Source organism: Anabrus simplex, chromosome 7 (genome assembly GCF_040414725.1).
Source record: "Anabrus simplex isolate iqAnaSimp1 chromosome 7, ASM4041472v1, whole genome shotgun sequence".
Lineage (NCBI taxonomy): Eukaryota > Metazoa > Arthropoda > Insecta > Orthoptera > Tettigoniidae > Anabrus > Anabrus simplex.
Window position 1 is genome coordinate 36,558,583 of NC_090271.1, and position 20,817 is coordinate 36,579,399.

Below are 20,817 nucleotides of genomic sequence, written 5' to 3' on the forward strand. Positions count from 1 at the left end.
GCTGCTGAATTTAGCCAACCAGATCGCTTCGCGGGCGAATTGAAACGGGCTTTACAAGCCGGTGTTGCTAAATCTGCATGTGGCTTGGTCGGGCTTGAGAGCCATGCCAAGAAATGATCATCAAATACTAACACACCGTAGGTTTCAGCGAATGCTTGCTGTGGGCCGAGCCTGTCAGCAGGGAGGTCCTTGTTCAAAGCCCTTTCTTGGAGAAGTTTATTTCATCTATTGACGCTCTCATGCCAGTCACATTATCGATACTGCCCGATTTATGTCCATATATATATTATTGATTATATTGCGTTAACTTGTCAGTGAATGAGAGTTTGGTGATAATATACACAAGCATTAACAAATCACGTTTGTATAATACTATACTTCTGCAGATTAGACACATTTAAATAAATAAATTATAATCAATATTTTAAAAATATATATATCGACGTTTCCCACAGATCCTCCGCTTTGTTTCGTTTAAACCCACGTAAGAACGTCAAAACATTTTGCGAGGATAGACTCGATGTGACTGTACCAAAGAGACTTACAAAACTCCATTTAGTTGAATACATTACTGGAAAACACTCTTGTATATACACCATCAGGGTATATCTTCCTTTTACAACTTACAGACAGCAGATAACTATTTCAAGTTAGGTACTCAATCAGGAAGAGTCTAAAGGAGATAGGAAGATCAATTAATCCAAATGTTGTTATTGATACATTTAATACATATTAATACATATGATTGTACAGAGAACTTCGTAAATCCCACAGCTCAACAATTGATGCTCAACCAGTTTTAGTGGCTTTTTGGTATCTGGAAAAGGAAAAGTGAAGAATATATTGCGTATTACAGCTTCATATAGCGAGTAATATACGATATAATAAAAATAGTAATAATAAAATAATTTATTACTATATTTATAATATACGAGACGTTCAAAATTTTTATGTAGGCTATAAAATACCGGTAATGTTACAAACTGACTCGTTTAAAATTCACGCTTGCAAATTCTTGTTAAAAATACCTCATTAATGATTACATTGTTCAAACCCTTGGCTGAATGATTAGAGCAGCCCTCCTCGGTTCAGAGAGACTCACGTTCGGTTCCTGGCAGGGTCTACGAATTTAACCTTAAATTATAAAATACTTTGATAGGATTCTTACTGACACCAACATACCGAAACCTCACACAACACACACAAGACTATCTCCGCAACATCAAAGCACAGTGTCCTATCCACGGTTGATGCTGCCCAATCACATCGGAGGATCTATCTCACAAGGACTGCACTAGGCTACTAATAGCCACACGAAACATTATACAATACATAAATAAATATAGTCATAAATTATTTTATTATTACTATTTTTATTATTTATTTTAGGCACAAATAGGTAAGAATGCAAACGTATTTGAACAAGGCATAAGTATAATCTAACCGCTCTACATTTATGTGGGTGAATTGCATATATTTTAGGAGTTTTGAAAGTCCAGATCGCTCACATGTATGCAAATCTCACTGCAGAACAGTTGTTCGGGTAGAAGACACTTGCAATGCGGTTAACTACGTTTGCATTCTAAGTTACTCGTGCCTAATGATTTATTTGTTAGTGAAGTTACTTAATCTACTGCACTATTAGCTTATACTTGGTATACCTGGTGGCCTACTTCTTTGAGTGCATTGACTATAATGTACGAAAGTTATCGTCAAGTCCCATTTGGTATTTCCCGGAAGGACCTAGTGAGTCAGCTGGGAACTCCAAGCCCGAGGGAATAGTAGCAGCTACACTCCCCCATTGTTCTCTTCCCACCTGCAACTTCTGCAACATGAAACGATAATATTCCCATTCTGGCCGACCTCTAAAGATAGTAGTACTCCATCATCAGGATATGAAAAGGAGGCTAGCCACGAACGGTCGGTATGTAGTCGGAGCTGGGCGGCAGTAGCGCTGACTGTCGACAGTCTTGGTGCGGTAGGTGTCCTACCAGAATAGAGTTAGTCCGTATTGGAGTATTGCTGGAGTGCTCTGTGTGTACTGCCTTGGAGTACTGAGTGGAGTACTGTATGTGTACCGACGTGGAGTGAGTTTGTGAAAAAATTGCTGCGAGTAGATTTGGAGCGTTTTCCATTGTGGTTGTTGTGAGGAGCGTCGTAGTACTGGTTAGAACGGTTGAGCAGTTACTATTATGTAATCACTGTTTAGTTGTAATTGTTAAGTAGTTGATTTTGTGGAGCATTAACTATGTCTGTGAGTTAATTTAATTGACAGTGTGATTTATCGGACTTGTCTGGAGTCGAGCAAAGGAACAGTCGCCATATGTTGTAGTCGTCAGCACTATGTCCGAACCTTTCTGCGTACTTCTAATGTGAGAAGTGTCTGACCATCCGCAGCCGAGTGAAAATAAGCAGAGCTGTCCACAGAAACCCGCTGAGAGAGGGCAGATATTCTAAATAGACAGCAATTAGGGAAGTTTTTCATTCATGGTTCAATATAATTGAGTCTACTAATTTACGTCGCACTGACATAGATAGGCCCTATGGCGACGATGGGATAGGATAGGAAAGGCCTAGGAGTGGGAAGGAAGTGGCGTGGCCGCAGCATTATCCCGGTGTGAAAATAAGAAACCACGGAAAGCAATCTTCAGGGCTTTCGAGAGTGAGGTTCGAACCAACTATCTCCCGGATATAAGCTCACAGCTGCGCGCCCCTGAACGCATGGCCAGCTCGCCCCGTAAAAACCAGTGTTTCATTCAAAACATTGTTATTCTTTACGATTTATTCCTAAGTGTGTATTAGTTATGATCTGTTAGTTACTTATAATATTCAGTATTAGTATGGAGTATTGCTGGAGTACTGTGTGTGTACTGCCTTGGAGTACTGAGTGGAGTACTGTATGTGCACCGACGTGGAGTGAGTTTGTGTTTATTGTGTGGAGCAGCAACTATGTATGTGAGTTAATTTAATTGGCTGTGTGAGTTATCGGACTTGTCTGGAGTCGAGCAAAGGCACAGTCGTCATATGCTGTAGTCGTCAGCACTATGTTCGAAACTTTCTGCGTACTTCTAATGTGCGAACTTGAGGCCATGGCCGCTTCCTTCCCTCTTCCCTATCTATCCCTTCCAATCTTCCAACCTCGACACAAGGCCCCTATTTAGCATAACAGGTGAGGCTGCCTGATCGGGGTAGTGGTCCTCCTTCCACGTTTTATCCCCCGATCCAAAATCTGACGCTCCAGGACACTGCCCTTGAAGCGGTAGAGGTGGGGTCCCTCACTGAGTCCGAAGGAAAAACCCAACCTGTAGGGTGGTGTGAAAATAGGAAACCACAGAAAACCATCTTCAGGGCTGCCGACAGTGCGGTTCGAACCCACCATCTCCCGGATGCAAGTCGACCAAATTACATTGGCCTTCATCAGGACATGGAAGGTCTGTTTCTGATTCACCGTCCTCCATCGACAATTCCTTAAGTGAGCCGAGCTGTGCAATGGTAGTGTTATGCATGTATTTATGGAGTACAGGTCTCCATGTATTTGAAAACTTGAAAGCTTTCTGTACTAAATGGTATTAATTTCTTCTTCTGACGTGACTATACCAACAGAGTTGTATTTCCTCCATCTTGTCGCTGATGGGCACGACTTCGCAACATCCTCGCACATGCTCATTGCGCACTTTATCATGCAGAGTAACTCCCGCCGACCATTGCAGCATTCGCATCTCTGTGACAGGCATTTGCTGGTCATGCTTTTTCTGCTTTGCCCGACAATTTAACTGGCATCCACTTATCACACAGAACACCTTTAATATTCGAGTCCTGTTGTTAAGAAAAGAATCACAGTCAGAATGGGTCTTTTTCCTTGTGGCTTTACGTCGCACGACACAGATAGGTCTTATGGCGACGATAGGATAGGAAAGGCCTAGGAGTTGGAAGTAAGCGGCCGTGGCCTTAATTAAGGTACAACCCTACCATCTTCAGGGCTGCCGAAAGTGGGATTCGAACCCAATATCTCCCGCATACAAGCTCAGAGCCGCGTGCTCCTAACCGCATGGCCAACTCGCCCGGTAATCAGAATGTTGGTCGGCGTGGTAGGAGAGGTGGTGATATACAGTTCCTAACCATTAGATTGCGTGCCAAAAGCCTGAATTTCGAGTTCGCCGTGCGCGTAGAGGCGCGCGGCTGTTAGCTTGCATCCGGGAGATAGTAGGTTCGAATCCCACTATCGGCAGCCCTGAAGATGGTTTTCCGTGGTTTCCCATTTTCACACCAGGCAAATGCTGGGGCTGTACCTTAATTAAGGCCACGTCCGCTTCCTTCCAACTCCTAGGCCTTTTCTATCCCATCATCGCCATAAGACCTATCTGTGACGGTGCGACGTAAAGCCCTTAGAAAAAAAAGCCTGAATTTAATTTCAACTCTCAACGCATTATTTGGAGTGAGAGTAACTGACGCTTTTGATGGTAATTCGACCGTTCGATGGAGACATTAAGCCTTGAGTAGACTGCTGCCCCCCCACCCTTGTGTTGCTGGACATGAGTAGTCTATGTGCCGAAACCGGATTTCTCCTCCAACCTACCTCATTATTATCATGTCATATCCATACGCGCAGGTCGACCATGGCCTTTAGAAATAGGCCTGTAAAGAGGGGATCCGAAAATATCCTCGTACACTCCCGGTACTAAACACGAAAATAACCCCGCTCTAGAAGGGTAAGAGTAACAGCCGAGAGGGTTCGACGCGCTGACCATGCATCGCCCCGTATTTTGTACAAAGTATAGACTTATTCGAACATTTCTTTGGACATAATTTCACATCCCAGACGTAACGATTGAAGCAGAAGACATTCATATATGATTATTACTAGAAAAGTTTTGAAGAGTGAAGTTTCATACAAACTATTCTGCAGTTATTTTATCTTCCTACTCAGCGTTATTATTTTTATAACTGTTATTATTAATAGTATTATTATTGTTGTCAGCCTCTGTGGTGAAGTGCTTAGCGTGATTATCTGCCACCCCCGGAGGCCCGGGTTCGATTCCCGACTCAGCCAAGAAATTTCAAAAGTGCTACGAGGGCTGGAACGGGGTGCACTCAGCCTCGAGAGGACAACTGAGTAGAGGGAAGTGGGGTTCGATTCCCTCCTCAGCAACCCTCAGGTCAACTTAAATGAAGAGGGTTCCCCGAAGTTGATTTCCGTGGTTTCCCACCTCTCCTCCAGGCAAATGCCGGAATGGTACCTAACTTCAGGCCACGGCCGCTTCCTTCCGTCCTCCCAATCTATCCCTTCCAACCTCACACGAAGGCCCCTGTTCGGCATAACAGGTGAGTCCGCCTGGACGAGATAGTGGTCCTCCTCCCAGTTGTATCCTCCGATCTAAAATCTGACCCTCCAGGACACTGCCCTTGAGGCGGTAGAGGTGGGGTCCCTCGCTGAGTCCAAGGGAAACACAGACCCTGGAGGGTAAAGATTAAGAAAGGAACAAGGAAAGAAAGAAAGAAATTATTATTATTATTATTATTATTATTATTATTATTATTATTATTATTATTATTATTATTATTATTATTGTAATTCTTTGTATTTTAATTTATTCGTAGGTATTATACTATTGTACTTAGAAAGGGAATTGTTCATTTATATTTTGTATTGTAATATATATTTTATGTACAGTAAGATAGCATAGTAATTTGTTTTAGTCTACCTTTTCATTTATTCATTATTTTCATTTTTTATTGTATATTATTTTTGTATTTAATTACCAAGCGTAAGGCAGAGACACGTGTCCCTAACTTTTCCAGATAAAATTAACTGAGATTAATTACAAAATATTGTGAACTACAGAATCGGTTACAGTCAGCACCTTTCTCAAAGGAGATCTGTGTCGCTGGAAGAAAGATTGATAATATTTATCTCTCTCCGAAAATGGCCCGTTATTCCCGTATAATTTTGCTTCAGGAAATACTGTAGTGAGAACTGAGTTAGCTTAAAGGCCTCAGAGAGGACACAGCTGCCATCTTACGTGATGGTGAGAACGAAAGAATTAGCGTCAATAATTTCTTATTGAGATGTTTTATGCTGTATTAAGCTTATCGAATGTCAGATAAGATATTTCTGCACTCTTGTGGGTTCGTCTTCATATAGACTGTGTTGCGGTGCTGGGAACTGTCCGCACGAGGCGACGCAAAACTAAGACACGGTTCAAGTACCTCGTAACTCTTGCATTTCCAATGATTTCCTATTTTCATTCTGTAGTCTTCTAAAGTAATCTTGAGAAAGTTGATGAAGATAGCGACGAATCATAATAAATTTTACTATGCAAATTAGCAGTTCAGATATGACAGCCCGGATTCTTTTGTTTGGTCACAATCTCAAAGAAAGGGTTTATGTCAAGAAACTAGCAAGCATGGTGGAGTTCAAAGGCTATATTCAGCAGAAATTGATGCCTTACAGACATAACCTTCCTTTTCTTAAGGCACAGAATGGTGGGCAATTTATTTTAAAGACATATTTTTAGAAGTAGTGTGTACTGATTTTAAAGGTATGAAAATATGTTTTGCGCCAGAGACACGTAATCTTGTGCACCCTACTCGGGACCCCAACGAGTCGCAAATAACTCACGACAGCCCGATGTAATCCCAGGGTATTTCGTTCAATGAGAAAAAAATTTAAAATTTCTCATGTGGTTTCGCTTTACGTGGGATAAGAAAGAAAATGGTTCAGCCACACGCAATAGTAATCGAACGATCGTCTTCATCCAATACTAATGTTAAAACTTCGCCACTGCCCGCATTCATATTTACGCAATCTATCAGTGAATCAACTTACAAACTAAGACTAAGAATTAACTATCACTAAAAATTAACACTCACTGAATTACATAAAAAGAGACAGGGAACCACATTTATTTAACTAGAGAAATGCCCTAAAGAAATGAGAGCTATTTTGGGAATGACTTACAATTGTCACTACATAGAATAAGTTATTCAAAAATCGTAAGTTAAAGTCAGCGCTGGCTTATTAAAAACAAAATATAGCATTATATAACTTGAATTGTTTCTGAAATGAAATCAAAATTCAGAATTACTATCCATAACTATTCTTCAGACATCATATGTATCACTGGTTTACGTTCTCCAGCTGCAATTATTACATCATTATGGAAAATTCTAAGTTTCTTCTCAAAATTACATCACCACTAAAGAACAAAATCTGAACTCAATCAAACGGATTTCATTTTGGAAAATTAATCAGTAACAGATGACGTGCTAAGGCTTTGCACCCCTAATGCCTGATAAATCCGGCTCCTAATCTATCATCTTCCTATTTAGTAACCTTTCATAAAACTCCAATTCAACTATTCAATGTTTTAAAATAATTAATCTTCCTTTCTATCCACATAATTCTTAATTCATATATCTCTGGCTCAATATGCATTTATACGTCGTATTCTAATCAAAATCCTACTGTGCAAGTTTTCTTTTAATTCGTATCTGCAGTGTGAAAACCTCAATACTATGCTTTGCGTCTACTTAACCATATATGTATAATATGTCATTTATCTCGCATTTCGTACGTTTCGAGAATGTGTCACAGAACTCGCATACCTCCATCATAACAGCTGTCTTGACATTACATCACTTTCTAAATCTCGGCTAAATATGAATATTCACAATCCATACCTTATATCTGGTCAATCCCGCGGTGTACTTCCTCTTAATTATTCGCATACCGAGCTTGATAGCTGCAGTCGCTTAAGTGCCGCCAGTATCCAGTATTCGGGAGATAGTAGGTTCGAACCCCACTGTCGGCAGCCCTGAAAATTGTTTTCCGCGGTTTCCCATTTTCACACCAGGCAAATGCTGGGGCTGTACCTTAATTAAGGCCACGGCCGCTTCCTTCCCACTCCTAGCCCTTCCTTGTCCCATCGTCGCCATAAGACCTATCTGTATTTGTGTGACGTAAAGCAACTAGCAAAAAAAATATAATTATTCGCATCGTTTCATTAGATCCATACCTTCCACATATAACGTTTATATACCTCCTATATACACCTTGTAATTACCACAAAACGCAATATAATACTTCATATAACTTCTCATTACCTTGTCCGACGATCAATTATTATTATCTCAACTACTCAATGTTAAATCTTACTTCACATAACCTTCAACACATACCTTGCAATTACTGATATATAGCTTTCTTAAATACGTCAATACGTGTTTCCCATATTCTATTCCTTTCAATAAAATCACGATGCATAACCTTACATGTGTTACTAGTGCTGCTAATAATAATATCGCTCTTCAAGGAGTACTTGATTTCCATCATTCTCTTCTGACGCGCGGTCCATCTGTGACGTAATCTTTAGATACATACATCGCAAGATTTCTCGATACCCTTCATCTGATGATAATTCTTAGCAATCAGCTGTTATGTTGTATCATTCCTAATCGTATTCTCGACTACTTCATTGAATTATTTGCTAAAACACGGTGATCCATGCGCGAGATATACATATAATTCTACACTGCCTGAATATAGCATTAATATCTTTAATATCACACACTTCACTGCATATTATCACTTGCACACTTAAATATTATCATTTCTAACATATATTCAATTCAACTGCATATGCCAAAAATAGTATTACTTAAGAATTATGATACTAATTGTAAGCACTTGGCTCGTCTCTCGTTACTCCGATGTCAGTTGTTCTCCTTCGGCCCGTCACATGGCTAGTTTTGCGGTCTGGATCTGAGGTTGGGCTGGACTCCTCCTCCCATTCAGAACTGGTCTAGGTAGGCAATATCCATCTCTCATCTCGGGTAGGTCATCTGTCCGGATGATACCTCTCTCCAGGTCGGTCCATCTTGAATGCTTAACAGTTCATCACCTTCTTCGTAAGGCTGCCAACAAAGTTAAACATTTCCGAAGAGTACATAGTCATTTTAAAATTATCAGAATAATATTTCTCTCAGATTATTCCTTTTAACCTTCTTCTGCGTTATATTTGGCTAACTCTTTATAATTGCGTATAATATATATTTTTTATCTTGTTCCGAGAAACTCTTTAGATTCAGCTTAATTATTCTTCAGAATTACTTTCTTTACTTCTCAGCTTCTCCACCAATAAAATAACTTTCTCTTAATTCTTTTCTTCTTTTGCAATTCATACAATACTTCCCTGCAATATTGTTGGTCTTGCGCCTCGGGTTTCCAATAAGCGTATTTGATTTAAGCTCCGCTTATCTGGACGTATTTTATCTATTCACTGTGTTTCTGTGGGTCGATTATCCCGTTTTATTCTTAATCAATCTAGTTTTTCTTTATGATTTTCCGCTGAAATCTAGTCAAACTTTGTCCTTTGAGTAGCGCGATAGCAATCCACGTTTTGTCTTAGTGAGTTCAATTTTTCAAGTGTATTTTTTAATAATCTCTTCTATTCTATTTTTTAAAAACAATCTACTTGACCTTTTGCTGTTCTGCACCGCCTTCGGAATACATTCGTTCTCAGTTAGACATGGCCTCCTATTATATCTCGATATCATGACTTCATTTTGTATTCTTTTCAGTTTGAGTGGGCCATACCTTCCTCCGGCGCCATTTTTGAAAACGTCTAGAAAATGCAACGGGCACATTTGTATGCATGAATATTATGATGATGTCTTTCGATCCAAAAGGTTTGTTATTGTTGTAAGTGGAATGTGTATTTTATAACTGATAAATTCTAGTACAATTTTTGCATTCAGGAAAGAATTGACAACGTATGAATTCATGATTCTGAAAAGTAATTTCTGCGGATACTTCGGAATATAAACTAGCAGAGAATTCTTATTATATATTTTTATGTCTAATCGCATAACATTATTCGTAAGTTGTTCTGGCATTCAATGAAATCAAGACTGAGATCTTTACTTCTGAAAAAAGCTAATCCTACCGTGTCACACACGATTTCCGGAGTCATAAATCCTCACTCTATGTGCAATCATTTGTGTTTATGCGTGTGTCCGGTTCCTTGAGTGAATAATCAGCGTTGAGGCACTCAGTTCCAGATGATCCCGGGCTCGGTTCCCGACAGCGTAGGGGATTTTAATATTCGTCTGATTAATCCTGCTGGGTCGGGGACTGGGTGTTTTTGTGTGTCCCAATACTCTCCTCGTCAAATCTGGACAACACACTACATTACCAGCCACCACAGAAACACGCAATACACCATACAGGGTTGGAGCCAGGAAGGTCATCCAGTGGTAAAACAGGGTCAAATCCATATATGCGACACATTTAGCACTCGCAACTCCACAGATGTGGGAAATGCGGTGGATTAAAACTGTCCTTCGGTTCAGATGACCCCTGATTCGTCTCTGGCTGGGCCGGATATTTTAACTCTTTAAGGTTAAATACTCTGGCTTGGGGAGTTTTGTGTCCTCCTTAATCACTACGAACCATCGCAGAAACACGCACGGTTATGGAGGGCATACCTATCAACGAAATTGAACATACTAATTCCTTTTACAAAAATTAAGTGAAAAATCTGCGGTAAATTAAGAAATACCGTCGTTATTAGAGAAACATCTAGAGAAATGTGGATACGTACTTACGGGCTGTAGGCAGGACTCCTTTATGTTGTATTCCGCTGCCCTTGGCGTCTCTTGTTTCTTTCTTGAGGTCCAGGGCTAGCACTGACGAGTGGGATTGCTATGTCTGTGAATTCTCATTATCTTTGTCTATATGGCTAGCGCGAGCAATTCAAACAGAAAAATAACATGATCCCTGAACCAATAAATATATCATTTAATGATTGAGTTATGGCACAAAACGAATGAGAAACATGAAGAAAACGCACCTCATTAATTCAAACAACTTCAGTAAGCAAAGACATCACACACGAAAGTGTTAGAGAAACAAAACACATACCGAAGCGCTGCGACGTAGAAGAAAATAATAGTTGTAATGTAGTAAAGTATGTATCGATATAATTCTCTTCAAGTAAAATATTTCATACTATTTCTTAATTTACGGCAGATATTCGACTTTATTTGTGTAGGATCAATTATTATGTTCCATTTGGGACAAATATTACAGTGACATTTCGTAGAGAGGTATGCGCTACGTAACCGAACGCAGTACTGAAAATATTTCTGCACATAAGGTTGGAGGTAAGAAGGACACCCGGCAGTAAAACGAGGCTCAATGGACATCAAGTGTTGGTCCCAACGTATTGAGGAAAGTGCTAGGACCAGATACTTCTATACCAATCCATTAGCTCACGATGTATGTGCGCACAATATTTGGCAAAAGTGTCAGTTTCTGCTTGTCTCTTAGGCGAAGTGTGATGGCTATACAGTTTGTTATCTCTTTAATTTTTAAAGTTTTCATTACGTCGCACTGACACAACCGTGCCTTATGGCGACGCTGGAATGGGAAAAGAATAGGAGTGGGAAGTAATTGGCCGTAGCCCGGCATTTACATAGTGCGGTTCGATCCACTGTCTCCCGAATGCAATTCACTTAACCGCATGGCCAACTTGCTCGGTGCTGCAGATGATGTTGATGATAATGTGGCAGGGAGGCTGAAACCTGAAGTTAACGCATAGCCAATCCTCTCGAATATACTATTCGGACTGCTCAACACGTAACGTCCCTCTCCGATGGAGGAATCATTATCAGTAGGGTCCATATGAGCAGTACAAAGAGGTTTTGAATTGAACCTGAACTTTTGACATTCATTATAATGATTAGGAATTGTATTCAACGAGCACCACCTCTCCTACCATATCGGCGAACATCCTGAGCGTACTTCTATTTTCGACCAACGGAAATCAAAACGACTAGCCATGGTATCACACCACGAAGACTTGACACCTTAGGACTCATGGCCACCAGGCGCACATTCCTTGAAATAGATACATCAACAAAAGAAACGACGGAAATTTAGTAGGAGCTTTTGTCGATGATGATGATGATGATGATGATGATGATGATGATGATGATGATGATGATGATGATGATGATGATGATCAGGCTAAGGAAAAAAAATGGTGTTGTAGGGTTCCTTACGTGTATTTCTCTCCTTCTGGCATCTAAAGTCTCCTCTTTCTGAGACACCTCTCTTCACATTCTCGTCTAGAAAGAAACCTGTAAAGAACGTGAGATACATCAAAATCAATATTTTATAATGAATAAAAATCTTTCTCCTACACATCACTTCATACGGGTACGGTTACGTCCGATAGACGCCATCCACTACCTTCGGAGCGTCTTGTCTTTCAGTGCTGAAACCGGCTAGTTATAGCACATAAAATTATACATACGTACATACATACATACATACATACATACATACATACATACATATATCAGTATTATGTTATACCATTCAACGTTCAGTCTGCAGGACTCTGCGACTTAACTAAACGTCTCCACAATCCTCTGTTTTTAAAGAGTTCTGTGGCTTATCGTTAAATACACTTGGTCGCCCTCTTCCTCTGTTACCCTCCACGATGAAGCTCATTGTTCCTCTCCTGCCCCATTCACCACGCCTGATGCTAACACCGAGACCAGTGTGTGCGTACGGCTTCATCAGTCTTAACTCGTAACTTAGCCATAATCTACTCATTCCGAGTGTTTACTTCCCACCTGCTACCATTCTCACTACCTTCATGTCTGTTACTCCGTACTTCTGAATAATATATCCTAAGAATACCCATCTCTCACTCTCGTACAGCAAATTTGCTCTAAAACAGACCGGTTTAAAGATAGTTTCGTCCAGGAGTTGAATTCTTCCTTACAGAATAGAGTTGATCGCAACTGCGAGTCAATATCACCTACTATACTACCATCCTGGGAGAATACACATCCTGCATTTCAACCTAACTGAATTCCTACCTGCCACTTCATACATTTCAGTAGATGATCCATGTAAACTATGAGCAACAAAGGTGAAAGAATATAGCGCCTCTTAACTCCTGTAACGACCTTGAACGAACTCATACTTTCGTCAACTTTCGCTGAATTCCAACCGCCAACATGTGTCTTTGATTGCCTATAATAATCTGCACTTAATCTCACAGTCCTACAGGACGGTAAATTTTTCCCTGGGTTCTCTGTCGTATGCTTTCTCTGTCTATTTCTCTTGTAGCATTCTTCAGTTACCTGGCGCATACTGAAAACTGATCCTGACAACCCGTCTGTGGGCTGGAACGACACTACTTTTCATCTAACTCACTCCCAACAATAGCTCGCACCCCCTCTTCCAGAATTCAAGTTAACATCTTGGCTTATATACTGGTCAATGAGATACCTTGATAGTTGCTGCAATCCTTCCTGTTCCCTTGCTTGTAGATATATGCAGTTACAACGTTCGTCCAATCGGAAGCTACCATAATAACGTAACATGCAAATCTTACTTTATGAATCAGTTTCACTCCAGCCTTCCCGCTGCATTTCACCATTTCAGAACTAATTTAATCTATTTTTTCAGTTTTATGACAACGAAGTTCATTTACCATCCTTTCTGACGTCATTGTCCTCCCTACGAGATAGGTTGTTCGTGATGTCAACAGGATGATTTCCTCTTACTTTGGATAGATTTTCAAAATATTCCTTTAACCCGTCCGGTGATTACTTGGGATCCACTATGAGTTCACGGATTTACCCGACGGACTGAAAAGCTATGACAATATAATATTTTAAACAGTGTACAGGGATTGCATTTCCAAATTGACGCGTTTTCGGTTTAATGTGACTTTAAAATTCAAACACTACGCTCCTTTAGAAATACTGCCTCCTGAGAACCTTTTTTTGAAATTTGAATGGACCGCGTTTTTCCCCAGTAACAGCAACAATATGTAAGCAGACAAGCCTTCGCACACATCAACAGCGATATGTGACGTATATATGAAGTATGTACAACAGACTTGAAAATTGAATAGGCCTACATATGTATATCTCGAACTATTCCTGAAATTATTTCAAACTCACCTGTTTGCATTTCCTCCGCAGCCTCCGTAAATAAACCTCTGGCATTCACCGATGTTCCTGGCGAAGTAGAAGGACGGGAAGTAGCCCATACAGTTACCAGTCACAGGAGGAAGGTTACACACATTGGCCAGTGGAATTGCAGAATGTACTGAAATCATACATAATTTCCCATTTGTCAATGGTTCAGAAAGAGTTGAAGGCATCAGGAGCAATTGGATTTTCAGAACAATGCAAAATTCTGAGTTGCGAATTACTATATACGTATTATGTTGAAAGTGGAATGTTTGGTGAAGCTGTGATCCCTGCCGACCATACAGCTTCACTGACCCCTTAAGGAAAATTGATTATAGATCCTAAGTTTTGCTTAACATAGGGATAGTGAACTATCTCTAGTGACTGCATACTTTCACCACATTCAGTTAGGCGATGTGAACCGGACTGCTAAATTCATAAGATATACAGTAGTTATCTCCCCGAAAGTTGCATTTCACTTTATGATATGAAATAAGGCACTTGTTTGATCTGGTACTGGATAGGATAATCAAAACCTGGGAGAAGGAAGTACCCTGTATATGTATGGGAACAAAAGATAAGAGAATCAACATACAGAGCTTTGTCTTTGCTGACGACCTAGCGATTATTACCCAGACTCCTGAGGAACTTCATGAAATCGCAATTAGAACTGGCCTCCAAATCTCTTACGAGAAAACACAATACATGTACTTCATGAACAAGTACCTGATATAACTTGCAACCAAATTGGACTACATTACAGAAATCAAGCACTTCAAATACTTAGGTGAAATTATCGCAAACACTTGAAGTAAAAAGCTAATATAACATATGCAGAAAAGTTACGGCAAGCCTACACCATCACTTGGAATAAGTATAATAAGAAATAACTTTCTACGAAAGCCAAACTCCGCCACTACCGCACAGTTGTTCTCCCAGAAACACTGTACGCAATTGAGACGTCATCCCTAACCTTTAATATCAAGGACATAGAGACAATAGAACGGCAGATACTCAGGAAGGTATATGGACCCAAGGTCCATATGCGTAAAGGCTCATAAGAACTGTATGCTTTGACTGAGCGATTCTCTTCAGTTGCACGAAAGGCGTATGAAATTTTGCTGGCGCATAGCACGAATGGACGACTCTTGAATGACCAACCCGACAAACCAAATTACGCTGGTTAGTAAACACTGAAAGCGAACTTGCAAAAATTAATTTTGGCCCACTGGCAACTACACGGACCAAATTCAGACAGAAGATCAATTCACATAAGTTCTCATCCGAAATCCCAACAACCACGAACTTGAAACCCAAACATGCTTTGACAATGGAAATAAGACAACCCCATAATGAAAGGATGAGGAGGTTTTGGGAAGATACGAAGATCAAGAATTCCAGTGCTAATAATGGTTTTTACGTGCTTCTTAGAGTGAAAACGCATTATTTATATATGTATAAAAGTAGTGAGAATTGAACTGAACAACAATGAATAGCTACGAGTATTGTCCTACTGAAGCACTATTTTCTTTATTGATATAGAACTTGCTGCCATCTGTCTAACATGTCGGGGGTACTTAGCGTCCGTAATGGAATGTGCAACCTCCCAGGGGAGTTGCTTTTTCGTGTTAGACTATTGGCCTAACAGCATGTTTATATTAGGATTTTTTTTCCTTTCATGTTTTTATTTTGCTATTGCTTTTACGTCGCTTTACGTCACTCCGGCACAGATAGATCTTATGGCGTTGATGGGACAGGAAAGGGCTAGGACTGGGAGGGAAGCGGCCGTGGCCTTAATTAAGGTACATTTGCCTGGTTTGAAAATGGGAAACCATGGAAAACCAAAATCAGGGCTGCCGACAGTAGTGTTCGAACTCATTACCTCCCGATTACTGGACACTGGCCACGCTTAAGCGACTGCAGCTATCGAGCTCGGTACTTTCATTGTTAAAGTTATATCGAGGAACCTTATAATACAATAGAACATGAGCTTCTGACTTTAATAGCGTATTATGTAATTTGCAATTATAATTTCTGAGCAACACATAAACACATACCAGGTGGGTCACGGACGCCGTACGTTCTACTTATAAATGTCCCGCATGCATAAGTGATATTTGGGGTGTCTACCAACTGATTTTAACAGGGAAACTACTGCCAGCGGGCAGGTTACGTCAGAATATGAAGAGATAAGAAACAGAGTCACACTTGCAGCGTGTTACTCAGCGCTGGCGGTCGAATGCACCCCTTGCATTAGTAAACATCGTTTTCGACCGCATAGTTCTAGGCTGGTGTATGGTACAGCCGCACTATATTTACTGTCTGCTTATCGCCAATGGCTAGTGTGTTCAGCAGCGACGAATACATAGACATTATTTTGATCTGGAAAACCCGGTCGGAATGCAACGGAAGCTCCAAACAGACGTATGCCTTCTACACAAGTATTTCACCGAACAGTATCGATTTGTTTCATACAAGCAACTCTTCTATCGAGTGGAATGTCTACACATGTATAAATTAACAAGTGATTAAATTTCCTTTTCTGCATCTTTGGCGTGTTAACAAACAGTAGCGGCGATTAGGGGGTGGGGCGTGAAGGGAAAGTCGCCCCCGCCCCTCGCCACTTTGTGGAGTAAACGTTACATATTCACTTTAGCCACCTGGAACTAGGAATTATTATTATTTGCTTTGCTAATTGCTTTACGTCGCACCGACACAGATAGGTCTTATGGCGACGATGGGATAGGAAAGGCCTAAGAGTTGGAAGAAAGCGGCCGTGGTCTTAATTAAGGTACAGCAACAGCATTTGCGTGGTGTGAAAATGGGAAACCACGGAAAACCATCTTCAGGCCTGCCCACAGTGCGATTCGAACCCACGATCTCCCGGATGCAAGCTCACAGCGAATTATTTGTAAAGGAAACGTTATCTGTGCAAGCCTTTGTGTCTTATCTGCTAATTTTTTCCTTCCTTTTCCTTAATTATTAACATTATTTTTGGCGGAAATAAGCACCAAATGCCGTTCGTCGCGGCTAACCGATGTGTATAGCGCTACGGCAAGTAGTGGAGACTTTGCATGTGCTGTGGGGAAGGGTAGAAGTGGTATAATGTTTTTACCAAGGATGTGGTCACTGAGTTATAATTCACCGGTATGCCGCACGCATTCGTCAGTCTGGCAGCCTCTTCAGTGTCTGTTAGTTCCTTAATGCGTATTAAAATACTAAATAACTTTTAATTGCATGATCATGCCGTACTTCTATTTAATTGTACCGGCTGAGCTAGCCGTGGAGTTAGGGCCGCGTAGCTGCGAGCTCGCACCCGGGAGATAGTGGTTTCGAATCCCACTGTCGGCAGCCCTGAAGACGGTTTTCCTTAGTTCCCCATTTTCACACCAGGCAAATGCTGGGGCTGTACCTTAATTAAGGCCACAGCCGCTTCCTTGCAACTCCTAGGCCTTTCCTATCCCATCGTCGCCATAAGACCTATCTGTGTCGGTGCGACGTAAAGCAATTAGCAAAACAAATAATAATAATTCCTAGTTCCAGGTGGCTAAAGTGAATATGTAATGTTTACTACACAAAGTGGCGAGGGGCGGGGGCGACTTTCCCTTCACGCCCCACCCCCTAATCACCGCTACTGTTTGTTAACACGCCAAAGATGCAGAAAAGGAAATTTAATCACTTGTTAATTTATACATGTGTAGACATTCCACTCGATAGAAGAGTTGCTTGTATGAAACAAATCGATACTGTTCGGTGAAATACTTGTGTAGAAGGCATACGTCTGTTTGGAGCTTCGGCCGGGTTGTCCAGATTAAAATAATGTGTATGTATTAGTCGCTGCTGAACACACTAGCCATTGGCGATAAGCAGACAGTAAGTATAGTGCGGCTGTACCATACACCAGCCTAAAACTATGCGTCGAAAACGATGTTTACTAATGCAAGGAGTGCATTCGACCGCCAGCGCTGAGTAACACGCTGCAGTGTGACTGTTTCTTATCTCTTTATATTCTGACGTAACCTGCCCGCTGGCAGTATTTCCCCTGTTAAAATCAGTTGGTAGACAACCAACACATCACTTATGCATGCGGGACATTTATAAGTAGAAAGTACGGCGTCCGTGAGCCACCTGGTATATTCTTACAGAAAAAGTTTCATTAGTTCATTCCTGCAGCTATCGTACTGTGAAGTTGACGGACTGTTGCCGGTGGAGGGAAATTGGTCTCGGCGAAAGGAAAAATTATTGATAAATTGTAGCGTAGGAAAGAGCGAAATATTACCAGGCGGGGAGAGACATATTTAACGGACAAAGAATGCGAACTTTCAATTTATTTTTCATTCAAGATTGAACCTTTTTCTTTATAACAGTGCAACGGTTTTGTTAATATCTCCAATACTTTCGGAGTTAGGACCAAAAATGTGAAGCTCTTTATCAATAATTATGTTGCTAGTTTCAGGTAATTTGTGTTTTTCAGAACCGTTTCCGTGATAACTCAGAAAGGTTTAGATATTAAGATGAAATTATGCATGCATGTATTTTTCATAGAGGAGAAGATATTCTACAATTATTGTACTATCTTTATTGGTTAAGTTTAAAAGAAATTCAAATGACAATTAATGAAAAAATCGACTGCTTTAAAATAACTTCATGAAAATACTATTTATACTCGACGGACTTCACTGATTCTATTATATGTTGTAGTTATAACATTGCTAACCGTAAATTTTAAAAAATAATCAAGAAAACTGCAAAATCGTAGCCACGATACACCGCCATTTTGTATAATTATATATAATGACATAGGTTTATATAATTTATAAATATGTAGACTTATACTTAAGGAATAACGTGTTCGTCATAGTAAGTTTTCTTTTAGTATTCATTTGCATTGCTTGTAAGAACATATTTAGTACACCCCGTTTTTCTGTGTTCAAAGCTGCATATTGCCCCATAAATTACCTCGGAATCTAAGGAAATTTCATCTCTTTGGTATTTTTTGACGGATTAACGTATATCACACAGTACAACAAGTAGTGACGATGTTGCATGATTTACAGTTATAAAAAACAATATTTTAAAATTGTGGCAATATTTCGTGATTTGTAAGCGTAAAGAGACAAAACTATTATTTAGTACATTCAGTGTTTATGAGTAATGAAGGAAAGTATAGCAATTTGTTATATCAAGACTGGCAATGAGAAAAGAAGACATGTGTAAGCAAGAGGACTAGTTTCTACTTTAATTATTTCTTGTATTTAGTCTTAGAGTGTGGCTGCCCAATTAAGGGGAGCTAATACCTTTAAAATAATAATCATCACCACTTCCACCATATGACAAATTTATTGTTATACGATTTTTCTGTCAGGTCAATAATGAAAACTGCTATTAATTTACGTAATATAGTTTCTACATTTACAACAGGAGCAACCGTGATACCAGCCGAAGAAAATTTTGGCATATGAAACTTCCTCAGAGAAGAAAGTGGGACTTCTTTTACTTTAGTAGAGAAATTTATATCGACCATTTGGCAACCCTGAGGTTGACATGGGTCCCTGTATTAAAGAGAGTGAAAACAAGCTTGTAAAATTACCTATCCGTGTTTCTAATGATGAAAGTAATGTTTGTTACCTGTGGTCGTCAGCAAGAGCAAGAACAAAACACATGTCTGTGAATAGCCCATGGTTACTGTCTGTTATGTCAGCAGTTCTGACAGATCACCTATTAAATAAGCAATTAGACATAACATCTAACCATATCAACTACACGCCTGGTTTCCGGTAAGCTGTGGTATATTATAGTTAAACAACAAACAAACCAATGTTATCGATAAATCTCCCGCAGAAGAATGCACACATCCTGTCTTCATCGTGGTTTCCTGCCACTAAGATGCGGCCAGCAGGTACTGTATGCTAGATGTCTTGGGCCACCGCTCCGACCTAACTTAATAACATTGTTACAGATGTGTCTGAGAGACTCCCTGAAATAAATTTTCTTGAGCACATTGTTATCGATAAACGGTTTAGTGTAAGGTTCGACCTGACGTGCTTTCAACTTTTATTTGTTTATTTATTTATTTATTTATTTATTTATTTATTTATTTATTTTCGAAGTGACGAATATCTTCCTTTTCCATCTGACTAGTGTTAACAGAGAATGATTGCCCAAATTTACTTCTCCTTGAATGAGTACCGCAGTAGGTTAGCTCTCCAAAACGTTATTTTCGTAGTTCTGTTATATAAGAACAGCCCCATATATGAAATGGCTAAGTTTTTCGGCTATGCTCACATTATTTTTACTTCAGGGTGGAGCACGCAACCTAGTCACACAGATTTTGGCGGAGTTTCCAGATCTTATGAGTAGGGAAAAGGATCTAGGCTCTAAAATGTTAGGATGAAAACATATTTAATAAAAGAGCACATGTACTACAACCCGCAGAAAAGTTTTGCAGTTAGATTTGCATAAATATTAACCATCTGAACTATCAGAACCCCTAAAATATACGCAAATCCCGTACATAACTGTAGAGGGGGTAGATGGTAGTTGCTCCTTGTTCAGATACATCTGCATTGTTCCCTATTAGGGTCTAAAATCCTTTCACTACTTGCGAATGATCTGGACCTTCTCAGTTAATGCGCGGTACCTTACGCGCACAACAACAACTTTCCTCAAATTCGTGAGACTGGCTGGAGAGAGCAGTGTGTCGATAGAGTTAATTTGTGCGTCTTAACACATGCCAAATATAATGTGATTGTGTGGCCAATTACAGGTTGGCTGGGTGGTATTAATTAACACTCCGTGTTGGCAAGTAGAATAATAATA

General features: G+C 40.0%; 1 protein-coding gene across 1 annotated transcript; it reads right to left on the reverse strand.

Moving 5' to 3' along the window:
- Positions 1-707: 707 nt before the first annotated feature.
- LOC136876883 (PI-actitoxin-Aeq3b) lies at positions 708-19,728 on the reverse strand. The gene is made up of 4 exons (XM_067150640.2): positions 19,627-19,728; positions 13,987-14,134; positions 12,064-12,141; positions 708-817 (listed from the first exon to the last, which is right to left on the reverse strand). The coding sequence occupies exons 1-3, from the start codon at positions 19,676-19,678 to the stop codon at positions 12,087-12,089; spliced, it is 255 nt and encodes an 84-aa protein (XP_067006741.2). The 5' UTR covers positions 19,679-19,728; the 3' UTR covers positions 708-817; positions 12,064-12,086.
- Positions 19,729-20,817: the final 1,089 nt, after the last annotated feature.

Coding starts and splice junctions, on each gene's coding strand:
- LOC136876883 (XM_067150640.2), bottom strand. CDS start 19,678: ATGGGCTATTCACAGACATGTGTTTTGTTCTTGCTCTTGCTGACGACC. Junction 14,135..19,626: donor GCTCTTGCTGACGACCACAG/GTAACAAACATT, acceptor GTATGATTTCAG/TACATTCTGCAATTCCACTG. Junction 12,142..13,986: donor TGCGGAGGAAATGCAAACAG/GTGAGTTTGAAA, acceptor CGTTCTTTACAG/GTTTCTTTCTAGACGAGAAT.